This window comes from Antechinus flavipes, chromosome 2 (assembly GCF_016432865.1).
Source record: "Antechinus flavipes isolate AdamAnt ecotype Samford, QLD, Australia chromosome 2, AdamAnt_v2, whole genome shotgun sequence".
NCBI classification, from domain to species: domain Eukaryota; kingdom Metazoa; phylum Chordata; class Mammalia; order Dasyuromorphia; family Dasyuridae; genus Antechinus; species Antechinus flavipes.
The window spans coordinates 616,165,739-616,188,867 of NC_067399.1; the positions used below are offsets into that span (position 1 = coordinate 616,165,739).

General features: G+C 34.4%; 1 protein-coding gene across 1 annotated transcript in view; it reads right to left on the bottom strand.

Moving 5' to 3' along the window:
• Positions 1-2,979: 2,979 nt before the first annotated feature.
• The window catches only part of GOT1 (glutamic-oxaloacetic transaminase 1), a 30,957-nt gene continuing 10,807 nt past the window's right edge, over positions 2,980-23,129 (bottom strand). Inside the window, exons 2-9 of the mRNA XM_051981840.1 lie at positions 21,238-21,419; positions 17,468-17,591; positions 16,929-17,041; positions 16,511-16,615; positions 15,696-15,846; positions 15,405-15,570; positions 14,081-14,223; positions 2,980-3,573 (exon numbers count right to left, since the gene is read on the bottom strand). Of these exons, the coding sequence (XP_051837800.1) occupies positions 3,434-3,573; positions 14,081-14,223; positions 15,405-15,570; positions 15,696-15,846; positions 16,511-16,615; positions 16,929-17,041; positions 17,468-17,591; positions 21,238-21,419 (1,124 nt within the window). The 3' untranslated portion in view covers positions 2,980-3,433. The remainder of the gene's footprint in view (positions 3,574-14,080; positions 14,224-15,404; positions 15,571-15,695; positions 15,847-16,510; positions 16,616-16,928; positions 17,042-17,467; positions 17,592-21,237; positions 21,420-23,129) is intronic.

The following is a 23,129-nucleotide window of genomic DNA, read 5'->3' on the forward strand; positions in this document are numbered from 1 at the left end:
CTATGAAAATCAAATAAGGTACTATATGTAAAGCACTTAGCAAACCTCAAAGTACTATGTAAAAGCTAACAAAATTATGTTGAAACCAAAATATCTATGGGACATCTAGGGGGCAGGGGGCACATATGGCAATGGTATGAAAGTGATTATGACATCATCCAATTAGAAAGGATATTGAGCTCATGATAAAAAAGGAGATCACCAAGGAATTCTGAGGAAGGAACAGGACCTAGGTCTTTGTCATTTATCCACTATAGTGAAAAGGGGAGTAGACTTGGAACAAAGACCTGAATACAAATCCCATCTCCCACACTAGACAATGGGAAAGTCACAACTATAAAATAGTATTTTATTCTCTATAATGACCACCTCCTCACACAGTTGTTGTGAGATTCACATGATTTTTAAAAATTTTTTTTCTTACATTTTGAGTTCTGAACCATCTCCCTTCTTTCCTCCCAATTAAAGAAACCCAACATTTGAAACTGTGTGTGTGTGTATTTGTGAAAGTATACAATATGCACTTCCATATATCAATTCTTACTCTGGAGGTGGAACATAGATCTTTTGTAGTTAATTTTAATATTTATGTTACTCAAAATAGCCTAGTAATTCAGTTATTCTTAGAATGTTAATAATATATACATTCTCTCAGTTCTGCTCATTTTACTCTTCAATATTTCATGCAAAAATTCCACATTTTTTCTAAAATCAACTTGTTCATTTCTGACAGCGCAGTAGTATTCAATAATGATTATATACCACAACTTATTCAGTCATTCCCCTCTGATGGGCATTCCCTCTATATTCAGTTCTTTGCCATGACAAAGAAAAATGCTACATTTTAGAATATATGACTTCTTTTCCTTTTTCCCTGAACACTTTGGGAGACAGATCTAATAATGATCTTGTTAAATCAGAGAATACACAATTTTATAACACTTTGGTCATAATTCCAGACTGCCCTCCAAAATGATTGGATCAGATCAGTTTCACCAAAAATGTATTAATGCTCTAATTTTTCTACATCCCCTCTAATACCTGTTATTTCTCCCTTCTTCCAGTTTAGGCAATTTGATAAGTGTCAGATGGTATCTCAAAGTTGTTTCAGTTCTTCTTATCAATAATTAGAGCATTTTTCTATAACTATATATGGCTTTGATTTCCTCTCCAAAACAGTCTACTCACATCCTTTGACCATTTATCAATTGGGGAATGATTCATATTCTTCATAAATTTGACAAAGTTTTCTATGTAGTTGAGATGAGACCTTTATTTGAAAAACTAATTTCTCCCAATTTTCTTCTTTCCTTCTAATTTTGGCTATATTGCTTTTACTTATACAAAACCCTTTCACAATGCTCTTTATTAATAAATCCTTCTATCCATAAATCTGATAGGTAACATATTCTAATTTCTTCTAATTTACTTATACCTCCTTTTGTGTATAGGTCACATATGCATTTTGACATTATCTTGGCAAATGAAGTTAATTTCTGCTACATTGTTTTCCAGTTTTCCCCACAATTTTTTTTTTACCAAATAGTGAATTCTTAATCCTAAAACTTATAATTTCTCAAATACAAGGCTACTATATTACAATGTGTTTTATATATATGTGTGTATATATGCACAGACACACACACACACACACACACTCTTCTAGTGAGCCATCTTTCTATTTCTTAGCCAGTACCAGATAGTTTTGACAATTACTTTATAACAGTTTAAAATTGAGTATTGTTAAGACCTCCTTTCCTTTACATTTTTCATTCTTTTGATATTCACCTTTTGTTCTTCCAAATTAATTTCTTTTCTAGTACAACAATTTTGGTAGCTTAATTGGGATAGCACCAAGTAGATATATTTAGATAGAATTGTCAATTTTTTTATGATATTGACTTGGCCCACTCATGAACAATTAATATTTCTCTGATTATTTAATTCTGACTTTATTTGCATAAAAAGCTTAATATAATTGTGTTTATCTAATTTCTGGGTTTATCTTCACAAGTATACTCCCAGATATTTCATATTGTCTAGTTATTTTAAATGAACCATCTTTTTTTCTTTTTGAAGGGCTTTGTGAATAATATACTTAAATGCTGATGATTTATGTAGGTTTGTTTTGTATCCTATTACTTTAAATTAATTAATTAATTAATGTTAAATTAATGTTTATATTAACTTTTTTAACTGAAACTCTAGATCAACGTGACTAGTCTAGCATCTTGCCTGGAAATCATGTCCTATGAGGAAAGCTTAAAGGAATTGTAAAGGTTTAGCCTAGTGGAGATTAAGGGGAGAAAAAAAGGAGTTGTCTTCAGAAATAACCTCATAGAGAGGGAAAAGCACTGATTTTGAAAGCAGAAGATCTGGATTTGGACACTGTTTCTGCTATTTGCTACTATTTTCCTATATGGTCTTGTCCACTTCATCATGAGACTAGGAACCCTCATCTATAAAATGGAGATGATTTGATTCTCCAAGAACTCCACTCATTCCAAATCTTATTATTCCCTAGAGAGCTAGAAGGTTTTCCAGTTAAAAGACTAGACTTACTGAAATTTATGGAGTTGGATATAATTGTTATTGGCCTATCACTAGGTAGCTATAACTGAATTTGAAGTGGTACCAGAGTGTCTAGGAGAAACACATTAGCTTTCAATGGAACGAGAGAGTTCCCTTTTCTATTCAAATGAAGACATCAAGGCAGAGAATTTCTTTTGATTTCAGTATCTTAACTTACATGCAAAAATCTTACTTGTATCAGTTGAAATTCACAGGGGCTAACATGGTTTGCTGTATAATATTCCTTAATGAGTAGGGTTTTGACTAGGCTTAAGGATGTGGCAGAACTATGAAACAAAGGGGAGAAACATTCCCTTGATCTTGGAAAACCACCAAGGTGTCAAAAATTAGAGCACAGAAATAACCAAGGAAAAGAAACAGAAAGAAACTCTTTGTAGAGATAAAAGGTTGTTTGTTTGTTTGTTTTAATGGCATTGCCGATGGCTACAATCACACAGCTCTTCTGCTGACTTGATCTTTGGGGTTAGGTTTTTGCTCCAAGAATAAATGACTTGATATAATCTATTTTTACAACATTCAAACAGAAGCAAATAAACTATAAACACACTGATTGGAGGAGGGTAGGTCAACATGCTTCACTCACATAATGATCACAATAATATGGGTTTTTCTTTTTTTCCTTTAAATCAAAAATGTTCATATTTCATGGCTCTCCAAAAGAGCCCTAATCCTGGGCAATCTCAAATCATGTCAACTCCAAACACTGGTATCCCACCAATGTAGTCATTCCAGTCCTTTGATTGTCACTATTACACTATATAGATAATGGATTTGTGCAAGCAGGGGCTACACACATATGATAGACAGCAGCTTTGGTGGTGCTGGTTGGGTGGGTGCTTCTTCACTGGACTTTAGTGACGGCTTCATGGATGGAGGTAGCCACATAATCCAGATTCTTTGTAGTCAGGCCACACATATTGATCCGGCCACTTGGCAGTAGATAGATGTGCTTTTCATTGATCAAATATTCCACTTGCTTTGCTGTTGAAAAGACAAAAGTCAATGGTTAAAACAGTTAAGACTGGGTTCACAAAAGAAGCTGAGTATTTAGGAAATTAGCACTTTTCCTACCTCATCTCCCTAGAGAAGATACCAAATGACAAAAGAGATATTCTAATTCAACTTTTATAGGAAAAAAATAAGGCATTGGTCTCTGAGGAAGTAGTCTTTTGCAAATTTTAACTCCCAGGAAACTATATTTTTTTCTATAATTTTGCTATATCTTTTGCTAAAAGGTACCATAGGCAATGAATAGTTTTATAACAAGAAAGTTTTACAATAAGCAAATTCTGATAAATGCCTTGATTCTCAACATATGGAGGGAACTGAGTCAAATTTATAAAAATAAGAACCATTTCCCAGTTGATCAAGATCAAGGGATATTCTTCTTTTAGAAGAAATCCAAGCTATTTGGTTATGTGAAAAACTGCTCTAAATTATTATTGATTAAATAAATGCAAATTAAAGGCATTTTAAGGTGATTCTGAGGAATCACCTCCCAGAAAGGATAAATGCTGAAGGAAAAATAGGTACACTAATGAATTGTTGGTGGAGTTACAAACCAGTACAACCATTTTAGAAAACAACTTAGAATTGTAGGCATATTATTTGATCCACTAGTACTAGATTTGTATCCCAAAGAGATCAAACAGGAAATGACCAATGTATACAAAAAAGTTTATAGCAGAGTTTTTTATGATGACAAAGAATTGGAGTTTGAGGGGATACCTATCAATTGAAGAATAGCCGAATAAGTTGTAGCCTCTAATTGGGATGAAATATTATTGTTCTATGAGAAATGACAAGGGATTGGTTTCAGAAAAAAAAAAAAAGGAAGATCTATAGGAACTGATGCTAAATGAAATGAACAGAGCAGAAGAATAATGCACACAATAATAGCAACATTGTAATGATGATTGACTGGAAAAACTAAGCTTCTCTGAAATACGATTCAAGACAATCAAGAAGGACTTGAGATGAAAATTGCTATCCATTTCATAAGGATGAACTCTAAGTGTAAACTCAAAAATCCAAAAAGTTATAATTTTTTTCATTTTCTTCTTCTTGCTTTTTTGTTTTAGTTGATATGGCTAATATGAAAAATGTAATTTGCCATGATTTCACATGTATCATGGGTATCAAATTCCTTGACTTCTTAGTGAGTAGGGAGAGGGTAGAAGAAAAGAACTTCAAACTAAAAAAAAAAAAAATTAAGTGCTTTAAAATGTACTTTTGCGGGGTATAAAGGCACAAAATAAAAGAAAAAATGGCTACCCCCCCAACACACACACAAAGCTTACAGTCTACTGTATTCCTCTATGTTGGAGGAGTAAGATTACTTCAAACAGATTCTTTGGTGTAAATTTCTAGTAAGCCTGGACTGTGAATAATTGCTTCTACCATTTAGTCAACCAATATTCATTGAAATCACTATATGTAATATACTATGTTATATGCTGTGGTGGAAGAATAAGCTATGCCCATGTATGAATGGAACTTACCATCTAGAAGAGGAGATAAGACATATACACAAAAACCTAACTCTTGTTAGAATGTGACCATTCGATAATATGCAAATGTTTTTGTACCCATACATAGAAGAGACAGTTTCAATTACATTTTTAAAAAATGTACTATATGCCTACTATATTTGTAAATAACAATGTACCAGGCAGTAGAGAAAATATAAAGATGAAATAAAACATAGTTCTTATTTTTTTAAATTATTAACCCTCAGTATTAACTCTCTAGTAAAGATTTTCCTAAGAGAAACTTTATTTTGAGGCTATCTCTCCTATCTTCTCAACCAGGAAACAACTAGCTCCTTGAAGCCAAGATCTATTTTGTTTTTTGTTTAATAAAAACTTGTTGAAATGGAGACTAGGAATAGTTCCCAAAAGCAAGATATGAAAGGTGGTGGGGTGGTACAATGAAAAGAACAATAGATTTGGAGTCAATCAGAGGACACAGATTCTGTCCTTCTTACTATTTGTGTGATCTGACTGTGACCCTGAAAAAGTCATTTAACCCATTTTGGGTTGAAAAATGAAGAAGATGGAAAAGATGAGTTCTAGGGTGGCATCTAGCTCTAAATCTATAATGTGACTTATAAATATCCTTTATCTTTCAATGAATAGCTCTACCTGGCCCTCTCTTCCCTTCCTACACCTATCTCAAAAGGCATTGTGGTCTCTGGGTATATATAGCTTTAGCATTATGCCCAAAAGATTAATGTGATTTTACAGCCCTCTAAAACGGTAGTCTCTAAATGTTTTTGATTGTGTCCTATCAGTAATTTTTTTTTTCTTTGTGAATATGCTAAATGTGGGGAATGGAGGCTTTCTCAATGGCACCTGCTCTGGGCCAGCTTAGCAAACTGCTACTGCTGCTGCTGTAGGTTTCATTCAGGGTTAGATTAAGGTTGTCTTAAAGGACCAATCTCCAGTTAAAAAGTAAGGCGTTTTTAAGGCAGGAGTTGAGCTGTGGGGTGTTGGTTATAATTAATGAAGGGTAGATGAGATTGTGTTGAATATAAGCCCTAAAACTGGCCAGCATAGGGAGAATGTAATGAGACGCATCCTCTTAATCTTTTGAAGTATGTTACAGATGGCACTGAACTAGAAAGTGGCCAGTTATATCTGTAGAGGGCTGAAACTATTGGGTTGATGCACTGAGGTCGGGACTGCTGAGCGCTTGAGGCTAACTACTGATTGGACAATACTCTATGAGTATATGCTTGGAAAATGGTCCTTTCCACTATCCATACTGGTTCAATGATTGTTGTATAGAGGATTGTAGGAGGGACTAGGGGTAGAGTAAGACTAACTAGGGGCACACTCTTGGCGGTAGATGAGAGAGAAGGCAGTCGCGGAGATTCTGCTTCCAGCCTGTTCAATTCTGCGTCTGGGGACCCAGAATAAAGATTAAGGACTTTTGCTTATCTTGACTCTGGCTGATTCTGGGGTGTCCTGGGTGCTAGTGCAATCCTTACAATACTGAGCTAAAGGCATCAATGTTTCTGTCATTTCCCTATCACTTTCTTTTCCTCACTCCCCTGGATAAGGGATCACAGAAAATTTAGAATTAGAAGAAACCAGGGAAACATGCATTCAAGGAAATCTTCATTATGTTACTAGGCTTTTTCCTTCAATTACATATAAGAACAATTTTGACATTCATTTTTAAAAACTTAAGCTCCAAATTCTCTCCCTTCTTCCCAATTTCCCTCACTGAAAAGGAAAACAATTCAATATAGGTTATATATAGGTGGAAATGCAAACCATGTTTTCATATTAACATGTTGTGAAAGAAAAAGAAAACACACAAAAAATACTAATAAAGTTTTTAATAATAATAAAAATAAAATAATAATAAAGTTTTTAAAAACATGCGTCAATTTATATTCAAACACCACCAGTTCTTTCTTTGGAGATGGATAAAATTAAGTCCTTTAGGATTGTCTTAGATCAATGTATTACTGAGAATTGCTAAGTCATTTACAGCAATGTTGCTGTTACTTTGTACATAGTACGTTACTTTGTATCAGTTTTAGATTTTTGTGAGAGCAGCCTGAGCATTATTCCTTTTTGATTTTAAAAAATTTTTTCATTTCTTTTTTTTTTCTTTTGCTGAGGCAATTGGGGTTAAGTGACTTGCCCAGTCACACAGCTAGGAAGTATTAAGTGTCTGAGGTCAGATTTGAACTCAGGTCCTCCTGACGTCAGGACTGGTGCTCTATCAACTGTATCACCTAGCTGTCCCCATTATTTCTTATAGTACAATAACAATCCATCACAATCACATATCAAAATTTGTTAACCATCCTAATTGATGGGTATCACCTCAATTTCCAATTTTTTTGCTACCAGAAAAGAGTTGCTTTATTTTTAGGTCCTTTCATTTTTAAAAAAAAATTTTCTTTATGGATATAGACTTAGCAGTGGTATTGCTAGGTCAAAGGATATGTATGGATTTAAAATCTTTGGGGTTGGCTTATAAACTTCTGGGCATAGTTTCAAATGGCTATACAGAATGGTTGGATCAGGTCATAACTCCACCAACAGAGCAGTAATGTCATTTTCCCCATGTGATGTCAAACATTTGTCATTTTTCTTTTCTGTCCTATTAGCCAATCTAATAAGTATAAAGTAGTATCTCAGAATTGTTTTCATTTGCATTTCTCTAAATAATGAGCTAGAGCATTTTTCATATAACAAATGGCTTCATCTGAAAATTGTTATCTTTTGATCAACTGGAAAATGGTTCTTTTTAAAATTTAATTTTTCTATGTTTAAGAAATAAGGCCTTTATCAAAGAAATTTACTTCAATTTTTTTTAGTTAAGATTGCTAATTGTATTTCCCTCCATCCTATTTCCATACTTATTCTGATCTCTTTTCTTTCAATATGACTTTCCTCAAACATGGTTTTTTCCCAATCTGCCCTCCCTTCTATCATCTCCCTCCTTTCTCTTATACCCTATACCCTTCTCTCCTTACGGTAAGACAGATCTGTATACCCAGTTGAATGTGAATGTTATACCTTCTCTGAGCCAATTCTGATGAGATTAAGGTTCATTCACTCTTCATTTCCACTCTACTTCTATTTTCCCTGCCATTCTACCTTTCCCTTTCTCTTTTTCCCAGTGCATTTATCTCACCCTTTAATTTTTTTAAAAAAGATATAATCCCTTCATATTCAATTCACATTTGTGTCCTCTGTGTATATATAATCCTTCTAACTTCCCTAATAATAAGAAAGTTCTTATGAGTTACAAAAGTGTTATCTTCTTAGGAATGTAAGTAGTTTAGACTTATTAAGTTCTCTATGATTTCTCCTTACTGTTATAATCTTTTTTATGTTTCTCTTAAGTCTTATATTTGAAAGTCAGATTTTCTATGCATCTCTGTTCTTTTCATCCAGAATACCTGAAAACCCTGTATTTCATTAAATGTCCATTTTCCTCCCAAAGGAAGTCTTTTTAGATAGATGATTCTTGGTTGTAGTTCTAACTCCTTTGTCATCCAGAATATCATATTCCAAATCCTCCAACCCTTTAATGTACAAGCTGCTAAAACTTGTGTTATTCTGACTGTGGCTCCACAATACTTGAATTCTTTCTTTCCAGCTGCTTGCAAATATTCTCTGCTTGATCTGGCTCTCTGGAATTTGATTATAATATTCCTGTATGTTTTCATTTTGATATCTCTTTTCAAAAGGTATTTTGCAACTGAGAAGGAAAATATATTTAATCCTCAGTCATCTGAAGTCAGTTGCCTATCACATCAAGAGTTCCTGCATCATTCATTGTTGTTTTCCTTTACATAATCAGATTATTTGAGCACATTGTTTTCTTGGAATTATTGTTCTTTATCAATTTATATGAGCTCATTTTAATTCTTTGCATTCGTTGTTTCATATAGAGCAATAATTGCATGACATTAAAATATAATGTGTCCAGCCATTCCCACATAGATGGGTATCTACTTGTTTTTCCTAATTTTTTTATAGCACAAAAAGGACTGGTACAATTGGGGGGGGGGTATATATTCTTCCTTCCAGATTTGTGTCAACTGAAAATTTGACAAGCACATCATTTAGCCTTTACCCTGATAAAAATATTCAAAAACAGGAGACCAATTATGTATTCCTGGGACACTTCACTAGAGCTCTGCCAAGCTGACACTGCATGGTCATTCAAGTAATTCTATTTCTACCTAAATGTTTTATTATTGAGTCCCAATACCTTCTCTTTTCTACAAACATAAGATAAGATAGGATAGGAGAGGCATTGTGGTCTATTGCCAGAAAGGACCAGGTTCAACTTGCCTCTGACACATGCTGACATAAATTAAGTCACTTAACTTGCCACTCACCACTACCACGTTTTAGGAAGCTCCCTAAGAGGCTAAATTATAGAAAAGCTGACTCACTAGAGGTGATTTCCTTTTTTAAGAAGTTCTCTATATAAGTCACAAGTTCAATCCCTATGAAAGGAAATATTTTATCAAATGCTTTGCTAAAAATTTGGATAAACTAATTGCAACTACAATTTTTTTTTCAGATTTATCAGTTAAGTAATCATGCTTTTAAAAAAAGATATAAAGTTTATTTGGCTTGACTTGTTAAGTTCTTGATAAAAATCAGATAATATTTATAAAGTGCTATAATAAATGTTATGATGACAATCAAGTGACTGTATAAACCAGCATCAATCTCCTCACTCTTCTGTCGTCTTTAACTGCTCACAGAAGAGTTATACAGTCAGGAAATCTTTGCACCCTATTAAATCCATTTCATTTTAAGCCCTTCATTTAATTCCTATTTAATTCCATATTTCTAACTCTTGCATAAGTTACTAAAAGCTCTTTTCCAATTTGGTCCTCTTTTCATTCCATTTGTGAGCTCCAAACTACCTTATTTGTGGCCATATGCATAAAATTAGTGCTAAAGATAATACTGGTATCAAGTATATAGGGAATTAAGACACAGAGGCAGTATTGTCATTTTCTAGTGGTCCTAAAAATATTCACAATACCCTGGACTCACTATAAAAAATCTCCACCTATTAATCAAAACAAGTCAGAGAGTAATACATTTTCCTCCCATTTTAGAGGTACAGTGTTTCAATCACTCAGTTAAATAGGTTTTTATAGGACATAGAAACCTAGACACCAGTGTTTGGAAAATATACTCTGAATTCAAAACAACCGACTTCCAAGTTAGCTTTTGGAAAAAAAGCTATTTTTAAGGTGGAAACTGTCCCCATTACACTTAGTTAATTCTGAAAAAAGACCAAAGCTTACTCAACCTTATGCTTTGTCTTCCAGAAAATACAAGAGTGAGGTTTCTTCCATATTATAACACATTGTAATAACAATGTTCTTCCATATTACATAAAACATAGTAGTTACAATGTAGTTAACCAGCAAAGAGCACTGTATCAACAGCTCAGAACTACTAAGTTCTCTCTCCTAACAAGCTCCCCAAGACTTCTTAGGTTTTCCCAGAGCACTGAGATGTAGCCAGACATGAGCATCTCAAAACCAAAGAAGCCCCTTTATTAGAAAATTTATTACAATTGAACTGATTTTCCCATTTAATTAAATAGCTGCTTAATGTCCCTCACAAATTAGATTTAAGTTGGGTCCTAAATATTAAAAAAGAATTCTGATAATTATTTTAAAACTCTACTATCTAAAGTAAGAGATTCAAAACACAGAAGCTGTTTTATCATCAGTTCTGGTAAGCACTTAGATAGTGCAATGGATAGAGCACTGGCCCTAAAATCAGGAGAACCTGAGTTCTTCTGGCCTCAAACACTTAACATTTTCTAGCTGTGTGATCCTAGACAAGTACTTAACCCCAATTACCCTGTCCATGTGTAAGTGTAAGAGTGAGAGAGCTTGTACATAGGTACTAGTTTTAAACTCATTAAGACAATGTCAGACCATCTGTTTTCAGATAAAATACTTCTAGTGGCTCCTTTGCTTTAGCCTGATGTATTTTTTGATTTGCATTTGAAGAAGAGCACAATTCATAGGCCAGGAATTGCTAAAGATCTGTTAACAGGAGACCTAATTTCTATACTCAGTACCTACTATTTTTGGATAAATTACTTCCAATGGCTCCTTTGCTTCATCTCAATGTATTTCCTGAAATTACATTTGAAGAAACCTATGTTTTCCAGGGTAAAATTCACAAGACATAGTTGTTGATGATCTGAAAAGAGCAGGCCTAATTTCTATACTCAATAACTGGCTTGACTAAAATAGAAAAATGAAGACATCAAAACAGAAGACTATAAAATTTGGTCATTTATAAATTATCAAGTAAAATTAAGATTCAGTAGAATTCCACTTATCCTTTTAACTATCATTAATATCCAAAGCACTATCCAGCCCCAAAATGTCCCCAAGAGCAAATAGGAACCAAAATATTCAACAATATTGATGTCATTTTTATAGGTAGAAATATTTCCTTCAATGTCTTTAGCAAAAATATTTGTGAATTTTGACTTTTTTTCTTTTATTTGATAACTAGGAGTTAGGTACAAGTAAGAATAAAGATGTTTTCACTGATACTTTCTACTGCAATGGAAAGAATGCTGGCTCTAGAGTCAAAGGCCTGATTTCAAATCCTGGTCCTGCAATTAAATTCTTGTGTGATCGTGGGTCCTTTATTTATTCTCCTTGACTACTTTGATTTTCATATTTACAAAATGAGAAGGTTGAACTCAAAGGTATTTTTTCAGCTCTCTATATAAAGCTCTATGATTCTTTTTAAAAAATAAAAATGTGAAAAAATCACATCAAGTTTCTAAGTGATATCTGTAAGTAATAATAGAAGGCAGTCTAATATAGAAAAATGGATTTTAATATTAACTTAATACATACTAAGCAAAGTGACACTGTACCCTACAAGATAAAATTATTTGTAATTAGATGCAACTGCTATTTTTTGGAAGGAAAAAAAAAGCTCAACTTTATTGATTTTAAATTTTTAGAAAGGTAAAAAATTATGGAATCTGTAAAATGATAATAAAAATTCTACCATGTTGTAAATATAAATATTAATGAAATACTTCCCTTTTTCTATCTTCCTAATTTTCAAATGAAAAGAAAATCCTAGAAATAGGTAACTATTATACTTAACAGATGCTTATCTGAAGCATAAAAAATATTATGATCACAAAGTACTTCCTGAGATCTATAAAAATAAAAATTTGTGCCTTTTTTAAAGATGTTTTTCCTGAGTTTTTAAATTTAAGCATTATCCAGATAATATTCTTCTTCTTTTGAATCCAGTATCTCCCAGTAAATTACCCAAACTGATAGCTATACCTTCCCTCCTTTAGAAATGTTTATTACTTATATTAGAACTAAGATATATATATTATCCTATGAAATACTTTCTACAAAATCTCATTTTATTGTTTTTGATTTTGTTTTTGAGAGGCAATTGGGGTTAAGTGACTTGCCCAGGGTGACAAGTAGTCTTGTCAGCTAGTAGATATTAAGTGTCTGAGGACAGATTTGAACTCGGGTCCTGCTGACTCCAGGACAGGTGCTTGTTCTACTGCACTATCTAAGTATTCCCAATCATTGTTATTACTGCTAAAAGGATGCTAGGAATTTAGTGCTAAGAAGGGATAATAGAAATAGTTTAACCACTTCTTTTTACATTTGAGTGAGTTTGTCATCCAGGTGGCTTGCCTGAGGTCACACAAGAAATCTGTAGAAAAGCCAAAACTCTAATTCTAGTCTTATGACTCCAAGCCCAGCACTCTTTCCACTATACCATCCTGTCTCCAATATTTATGGCTCCCGTTTTTAGTGTTTAAGGTTCATAAAGCACCTTTCTCACATCAATCAAAATATTAGAAATAAAGCAACTATCTTGAGAATTCAAACAAACAAACAAAAGAAAAATTAAACTGATTTCCCAGGATTACAGAGACTCAGTAAAGTACTAAAGAACTTGCCTAAGATCATACCACTGGTAAGTGGGGAAAGTCTTCCTAATTCCCAAATCCAAATTTCTTGCCTCTAAGCCAAGTAAATATCAAGCTCTCCTCTTTCCCTTCTATGAGTCATCATAATGGTCACACAAAAATCTCTAGGATTTAAAAAGATCTCTTCCCACATGTTAGTTGACAAAAATTCCACATAACTGATTGTTACATTTTAAAGTGGTTAAGTCCTCCACATCTCAAAAGATGATTTTATAGAATCTCTTTGACTAGTGAACTTCCACCATTTTTTCTCCAAAGAAATCTTATAGAGAATTGTAGTGAAAACATGACCAACATGCAAATATGTTTAAAATGATTATACATATTTAACCTATATGAGATTACTTGCTGCCTTGGGGAGGAGGGAAGGAGAGAAAATTTGGAATGCTGAAAACTATCTTCATATGTAATTGGAAAAATAAAATATTATTGAAAATTGTGGTGAAGCTTGAAGATAATGGGAAGCATGTACAAGAGTTCAACATTAGACCTTGACCTAAAGTTAGAAAGAAGTAAAATCTGATGTCCCTCCTAACTTGCTTATATTCTGTTCCAAAGATATACTTACACCAAGCCGACATGACTAAAAAAAGCCCAACCATCTGTCAGCTGCTAAGATACCAACTCAGGCTATTGGAACCCTCAAGGGGCTCAGCAGATTTAAGTAGGAAACAATAAGAAAATCATACTTGCTTTATATCACTGACTTCTCCAGAATTCTATACTGACCAACTGCCTTAACAGCTCAATTAATGACCAATTAAAGTGATAAATTATAAGAAGCTATGATAGAATAAATGACAAATCTGTGTAAGAAAAAACAGAAAGGAAACTGGAGAAGGTAGATAAAGGAAAGCAAGGAACAAAGCTGAATGAGGTTATGACAGCTGCTTATCAACGTTTTTCCTATAAAGTCAGCTTCAGAGCACAACAGTTACAAATGGACAACCCAGAAGGAGATTTGCCTTGGACTTACTAGTTAATCCTGTGAAACTGAACATTCCAATCTGTTCAGTGATGTGATTCCAGGTTCCTGGGGTGCCAAGAGCTTCAAGGCGCGATCTGAGTTCAGTTCTCATTAACAGAATCCGATCAGCCATTGTCTTAACATTTTCTTTCCTGTAAGAGTAGGAAATGAAGTAAACTATAAATGAATCCTTAATATTAATAACTGTTAGTCTGATTATTAGTTATTGATATAAAACAAAATCATCTAAGTTATATATAAAGTCCCTAATCCTCTAATTCATTTTAAACACTCCTACCAACTGAAAATTAGCTAGCAAACCTTAATAGTAACTGAAAAAAAAATGGGTTGAGAAAGGACTGGCCTGCTTTGTTGCAAAAATAATGTATTAACTCATGCAGGTCTAACAATGAGTTGAGGTTAAACTTGATTAAACAGACTGTTGACAACTATTGACTCTATAAAATGGTTATATAGTATGTCTCAAAAGTAGTAGTAAATAATAATATAGTAATAGTAAATCTTATGGTTTAGTACTCTGGATTTCAGAGTGGGCACTAATCAAATTAACAACCATTTGATCATTTAATTACTTTGAAAGAATCTAAGTATTATCATTCTCATGAGATAAAACTAGATATTCTGATCCATGAAGGGTTTCTTCCTGACTTATCACTCCCTAAAGATAGAATGGAGAGACCAAGTATAGACCAAAAGAGTACATCAATGTTGTTACTAGGGGTAGCAGAATACCCTGAGATATTAGGATATTTTATTTTTCCATTAAATCAAGTCTATCTATCAAAGTTCCTCCTAATAATTCCCATAGCCAAATATCTTATATTAAGTTTGTAGTACTATTTGAAAGTAATCCTGGCTCTAGTCCAGGAAGACCTTAATTCAAATCCAGCCTCAGACGCTTATTAGCTGTAATAGCAAGTCACTTAACTCCTCTATTAGCTGTTATCTCTGCCAAAAAAAAAAAAAACCTAAATGGGGTACCAAAGAGAATAACAAGTATTTGACTTAGGTAATACCTTCATTTAAAAAAAAAAATCGGTTACACATTTGTTTAAACTACATTCTATTTTGTATGTTTAATCAAAGAAGAAAGTTGAGAAAAATGTGTTTTGTAGAAAATGAAGCAATAGGATATTCTATGCTTCTCTGGAATACTGGATATGTAGGCAATAAATATTTGATAAACAAATTTTTAATATTAATAATTGTCTGGTTATTAGTTATTGTCATAAAACAAAACCATCTAATTTATGTAAGAAAATAGATTAAATATAAAGCTCCTAATCCTCTTATTTCTACCTGTGAACCTTACCACTCAGTAAAAAGCTCAGGGCTGGAAAGGGTAGTGGCCACTATCCGAGCTCCCTGAGCAGGAGGGTTGGACCACAAGACACGCACAATCTTCTCCATCTGGGAAAGGACACGCAGGACGTTATCACCATCTTTCCCAACCACGGTCAGGTTTCCCACCCGCTCGTCTAAAGAGAAAGATACATATCAAATCTAAGTCCAATGATCTTTCCCCCACATAAAGGTTTCCAACCCAGCCATTGTGTGATATGGGCCCAGTAGGCTAAAGGAGTTTATTTAGGAGGGCACTCACTGTAAAGGCCAAAGTTCTTGGAGAAGGACTGAGCACAGAAGAGCTCAAAGCCCTCATTCACAAAATAGCGGACAGCCCAAGCATCCTTGTCTAGGTCCCCAGATGAAAAACCTTGATAGGCTGAGTCGAAGAAAGGGAACAGAAATCGGCGCTGCAAGAAGAGAAGGAGAATTAGAGAGGGAGAACCTGCCCTAGTCTTAATAAATTCATTCTCCTGCCTCAACTGAAAACAAAACCTAACTTCTCAGAATGAACACCTTACAAGATATTTGTAAGTCATTGATTTCTCTCCCTAACTCCTATAGATACAACTGCTGCTCTCCTTCTCTGTTCATCTATGAGCAGAATACCAAGTCGACACCCAGGAGCTGCACAAGGCCCATGGACCTTGTGGGAGATGCCCTGCCATATGTGAGCCTATTCAGACCTAAGGATTATACCACTAAATATATCAGAATATGGTAACATTAAAGGGGAAATCCTCTATACTCTGGCAATTGAATTTTTTCAGAAGGATCCCAATTAAATGGTTTTAGTCAGTACATTTTAGCATTGTATTTGCTGTTAGAAGGAAATAATCCCAACCCTAAAGTTAGTGAACAAGGTATACCTTCCAACATTGATTTTTAATGCCAACTGTACCACAACAACAGGGTTCTGAGAGCATTAATATGGATTTTTCTGAGAGAGATGATTGTCTGATTTTACTCATGCCTTTTGGTACCTATCAAATGGTTTTTTGGAATCATACTAGTATATGCATTAAAAAGGTTGTGTCAACAGCATCATAGATAGATGCTGAAAGTGCCAGTTACCTTCATGACAGAAGCAATCTTCTCCCATTGCTCTGGAGTTGGATCAGTGCCAGTGGGGTTATGTGCACAGGCATGAAGGACAAAGATAGAGAACTCTGGAGCATTCTGAGGAAAAACAATATGCATCAGTTCTGACGGGTAGCAACAGGAAATATCAGGAAGTAGAATCAGTAATGGTTTGGTAAGCCATTGAATGTAATGAGAAAGCTGAATTTGTTCCATACATGTAATTAAACCCCAGAAGACACTATCTAAATTGAGAAAAGTGGCCCAAGCCTTTCTTAACCCAAAGACAAGATCCCTTCTTCCTCCTAGAAAACCTTCCCACAAGGCTCCCTGTAACTTTCTATTATGTAATAAATAGACATAGATAGATGAAGGATAAATGAATTAATAATTAAATGAATAAGTCCCTCACCTCCATATCTTGCAGCAGGCCTTTAAGGTCAAGCCCTCTCTTAGCTGCATCCCAGTAACGATATGATCGGATGTCCACAAAGCCAGCAGCACCAAACACACCATTGTGATTTTCTAAAATAAAAAGTAAAAGTGTTTCACAAACATTGTTGCTATAATCTAAGATTCGACAAAACAGACCTTTTCTTAGGGATTTTGAAGATTTCTTTCCAATTGTAAGACTTTCTGGAACAGGGTCATTTATAAGAGGATATGAATTCTACTAGTCCCATTACAACTGCAATTGTATTTTACTGCAGTATTATGTCCTACTACCAAGATATCTGCCTGTCCAATATTCCAATCTCACATTTTTAACCATTTATTCTTGCTGAAATCTGAAGTTTAGCATCAGATTACTTGTACACATAACCCACAACACAAGTCATCAAGATTTTGTTAATATTTTGTTAAGACTGATCAATAAATCAATAAAGAAATCAAAAGGATCATTCTTTCCTGTTCTCTCTTTTTATCTTTTCCTGATAGTGAAAAACTCACCCCAGGTTGGAGCAGACACGTAGACAGGAGTAGATGCATTGTTTGTTCCATTGTACCACCTGCGTAAGAACTCGGCTCCAATTCGAAGGGCACCTGTTCCTCCCAAAGCCTGCACACTTCCTATCTGAAAAATAGAAAGATGATCATTGGCTGAAGGTAGTTAACTTCTATTCATATTTTCCAGAGACTAAAAATCTCTGTAAGATATTTCTCTGCTGCAGAATCTGAACCAAGGTTTGAAAATTTCTTAGAAAACACATGAGATGATCCCAGCTTGTCAGATTAATCCATCTTTTAGTAATATGTCCCATCTTTCTAAACCAGTCTTATTTTTCAGACGTTTTGACATCACGTTATACTCATTTCTTCCCTCTGTTCAGCTTCACCTCCCCTTAAGAGTTGCATCTTGGACAAAACAGCCAATAACTTTAATAATTATGGTGTTTGACAAACCCAAAGACCCCAGTTTCTGGGACAAGAATGCATTATTTGACAAAAAATTGCTGGGAAAATTGGAAATTAGTATGGCAGAAACTAGGCATTGACCCACACTTAACACTGTATACCAAGATAAGGTCAAAATGGGTTCATGGCATAAAGAATGAGATTATAAATAAATTGGAAGAGCATAGGATAGTTTACCTCTCAGACCTGTGGAAGAGGGAGGAATTTATAACCAAAGAAGAACTAGAGATCACTATTGACCACAAAATAGAAAATTTTGATTATGTCAAATTGAAAAGTTTTTATACAAACAAAACAAATGCAGACAAGATTAGAAGGGAAACAATAAACTGGGAAAACATTTTTACAATCAAAGGTTCTGATAAAGGCCTCATTTCCAAAATATATAGAGAATTGATTCTAATTTATAAGAAATCAAACCATTCTCCAATTGATAAATGGTCAAAGGATATGAACAGACTTCTCAGATGAAGAAATTGAAACTATTTATAGACATATGAAAATATGCTCCAAATCATTATTAATCAGAGAAATGCAAATTAAGACAACTCTGAGATACCACTACACACCTGTCAGATTGGCTAGAATGACAGGGAAAGATAATGGGGAATGTTGGAGGGGATGTGGGAAAACAGGGACACTGACACATTCTTAGTGGAATTGTGAACACATCCAGCCATTCTGGAGAGCAATTTGGAACTATGCTCAAAAAGTTATCAAACTGTGCATACCCTTTGATCCAGCAGTGTTTCTGCTGGGCTTATACCCCAAAGAGATACTAAAGAAGGGAAAGGGACCTCTTTGTGCCAAAATGTTTGTGACAGCCCTGTTTGTAGTGGCTAGAAGCTGGAAAATGAATGGATGCCCATCAATTGGAGAATGGTTGAGTAAATTGTGGTATATAAACGTTATGGAATATTATTGTTCTGTAAGGAATGACCAGCGGGATGAATACAGAAAGGACTGGCGAGACTTACATGAACTGATGCTGAGTGAAATGAGCAGAACCAGGAGATCATTATACACTTCGACAACGATGTTGTATGAGGACATATTTTGATGGAAGTGGATCTCTTCCATAAAGAGAGCTAATTCAGTTTCAATGGATCAAAGATGGACAGAAACAGCTACACCCAAAGAAAGAACACTGGGAAATGAATATAAACTGCTTGCATTTTTGTTTTTCTTCCCGGGTTATTTATACCTTCTAAATCCAATTCTCCCTGTGCAACAAGAGAACTGTTCGGTTCTGCACACATATATTGTGTCTAGGATATACTGTAACCTATTCAACATGTAAAGGACTGCTTGCCATTTGGGGGAGGGGGTGGAGGAAGGGAGGGGAAAAATCAGAATAGAAGTGAATGCAAGGGATAATGCTGTAAAAAATTACCCTGGCATGGGTTCTATGAATAAAAAGTTATTAAAAAAAAAAAAAAGAGTTGCATCTTAAGTCACACCTACTTGAATCACAGCAATTCAATGAAACTAAAGGGTTTATAAGACTAGTTTCTATAATGAGCAGCTTCACACATGTATACTCATATTTTTCTACTAATATTTGCAGCCTTGAGTTTTGAGATAGCAAAATACCAATAACTGTTTAGCAGAGGAAGAAACAAAGCTCTGCTATCTATTGGTAGCATATATCTAAGTCTAGCTTTATTAGGTAGATGAAAAACTACATCTACCTAATATTTTAAGCTAACAAGACTGAATCAGAATTTCTGCAACATAAATGTGTTTGACAATACATTAATCAGTTGGTAACAAGACAGGAACTGATAATCCAAAGCTACTCTCCAACTGACAAATAGTCAAAGAATATGAATAAAGAGTTCTCAAAAATGCAAATTATTAACAAGTACATGAAATAATGCTCCAAACTACTACTAATAGAAGAAATACAAATGAAAACAATGATGAGGTTTTATGTACTTATAATTTGTTATTGTATCTATAATTTGTTAATTATATTTGTTAATATCTAACAAATTGGCAAAGATGACAAAAGAATCTTGAAGGGGTTAAAGAAAGGCTGGCACATTAATGCACTACTAGTTCACCTGTGAATTAGTACAAGCCTTTTGTAAAATAATTTGGAGTCATGAAGAAAAGTGACTAAAACATCCAAATTCTCTGACCTGGACATTACACTGAAGGCATGACCCAATATATCAAAAACAAGACTTGAACTCTGATCTGTCTATTCTGTCTGGCTCTCTGTCCACTATTCTGTTTCACCTCTTCAGATCTTGCCTATCCTCAAATTCCACTTGTATCAATTTCTTTCACTTTGGAATTCTAATAATACAGTATTACACCAAATAGCAACCTGTTATTATCTTATGTACTATCTTCAATAATCTTTCTAATAGGACCTTTATCTTCTATATTCCTTAATATTTGGTGTCATTCTGTTGTTTTCAGCCACATCTGCCACTGTGACTCTTGGCAAAGATACTGAAGTGATTTGCCATTTCCTTTCTGTAGCTCATTTTATCGATGAAGAAATTAAGGCAAAGAGGGTTAAGTGACTTGCCCAACTGGTAAGGCTAGTTTGTGGGCAGATTTGAACCTAGAAAGCTTAGTCTTGTCTCTACCACCTAGCTGACTCTCAGTGTGCAGAATAGTAAACATAAAATAGTAGCTCATCAGATACTTGTTTTTTAATTGCTACTTTCTAACATGTTGGAATTAACAACTAGTTGATAGAATTGGATGATTGTAAAATTAGACAGAAGTAACAACATCTAAATGATGGACAAAAGCAGCTACACCCAAAGAAAGAACACTGGGAAACGAATGGGAACTATCTGCATTTTTGTTTTTCTTCCCGGGTTATTTATACCTTCTGAATCCAATTCTCCCTATGCAACAAGAGAACTGTTCGGTTCTGCAAACATATATTGTATCTAGGATATACTGCAACATATCCAACATATAAAGGACTGCTTGCCATCTAGGGGAGGGGGTGGAGGGAGGGAGGGGAAAAAAATCGGAAAAGAAACGAGTGCAAGGGATAATGTTGTCAATATAAAGTAATCATTAAACAAAAATTTAAAAAAAAAAAAGAAGTAACATCATCAAAGTTAGTTCTTATTTTATGTGCTGAAGAGCCAGAGGTATATCAAGGTATGTGTTTTCTAGAGAGTAGCCTACAGTCATTTTCTGGTTTTGATCATTATAATCATATTGCTCTAACTCAAAGTTTATCACTGTCATTTGGTTTACTTCAAAGTATCTTTTTGTGAATTGCCTCCACAAATATTTAAAGGAAAAATGATTCCTTACCCAGAACTTACCCGCTTCTCTTTGATGGCTGGGCTGTCTTCCCCAAGAGCAATGCGGGAAGCATTGGTTCGGAATTCTGGCAGTCCCAAGATAGGTAAGTACTCATGGTTCAGAGAGTCATTTTTAGCAAGCTGAAGTTCTACCTTTCTCACTACTGGCAAAACCCAAGGCTGGCCTTCATCTGTGCGATATGCTGCAAGACAGAAAGGAGAATCTTCATAGAATCCTTCTTTGTAAGAAAGTTTGGCAAGACAAAGAGGCTTTTATTACCTCCTTCTCCAAAACAAAATAGAAAACCACTAATAAAATCCTATATTAAACATGATCACCATAATGAAACCTTGTACATTATACTGAGGCCATGATGTCATTGGGATTGGATTTACTTTCTTGATATTTCACTCCTACCATTATCAATCAGGGACTTCCCTCTGTATATTATCCTACTCTTCATTTCCAGTTACCGTCTCTTTTCATCAAGTGGTAGGAATCAGTGTTCTCAAACTGGGTCAAGTATGCCTAAGAAATTTGCCCATTAGGGAAAAATTTAGGCATTACATACTTTCTGTTCCTATAAATGTATATGTGAACAGAGAAAGGAATAGAAGCAACCACATCTGATTTGTTATACATTACTAGTTAATAACCAAAGATAAGTTAGGAATATACCCACATTTCACAAACAAGCAGCTATCTGCTATTACCATCAATGGCTTTTTCAAATTTATATGGTCCAACTTGATCATGAGCAGAAATCTTCCAGATTTCCCTTAGAACACCTCAAACTAAAATGTGGGAAAAGAAAACTGTTTCCCTCTCCTCTTTGCCCCACCATCCCCTACCTTTTCTCCTGCTTTGCTAATTTTTTAAACATCACCATTCTTCCAAGCATTAAACCTGGCAGCCTCAGAATCCTTCTCAATTCCTCTATCCCTCAAAACACCACATCCAAAGAGTTACTGTCAGATCAATTATGCCTACAAACATTTCTTGCATATGTCTTCTCAACTCAAGCAGTCATTACCCTCATTTAGGCCTTCAAAACCTTTCATAAGGACTATTCTAATAGATTTTTAGTTGGTCTCCCTATTTCCATTCTTTATATCTCTATAATCTATCATCCCATATACCAGTAAAAATAATCTTATACTCCTCATTACCTCTAAGACAAAATGGATTCTTCAACATGGCATATAAAATTCTTTAGAATATACCAATCTATACAATATATTGCATCTCTTTTAACTTACCTTTCTATATTTCACATTACTCCCCTTCATCCACTCTTTGTTCTAACTAAACTAGCTTATTTGCTGTTCCCATCTTCCACCTCCATACATTTGAATAGGCTGTCCCTCATGCCAAAAATGTATTCCCTCTTTTAATCCCCAACTTCCCCTAAAGCTCAACTCAAGTTTTCCCTCTTGGGAAGCATTCAGCAAACCTAATTCCACCTGAGCACTGGCCAAACTCTGATAACTCTAAGAATTCATACTATTCATTACCATCTACTCCCTTTGCATGTATTCCCAGGTTGAGGCAAGTCAATGTCTTAAGAAAAATTTTTTTCTGGTTTGGCTTTCTTACTGCCATTTGCCTAAAACAGATCATATTACTAGCTAGAGCCTGCAGAATATAAATGAGACCTCAAATTTGAGCTCAAATGATTAAATGGGTAGGGATAAGAGAATTTCTGGATTGTTTTATTACTTCTATTTAATTAAGATGAGGCACACCAAGTAACTAACTACAGCCTCAGTGTCAATAGTCCACAAATTGTAATTTTATCTCCAACATTTATTACTTTTCATAATTTTACCTGATACAGATCTTCCCTTTCTTCTATTTGTTCTTTGATGTGTAAATCTTTGCCTTCTCCTTCTGTCCTAGGCAAAATTCCATG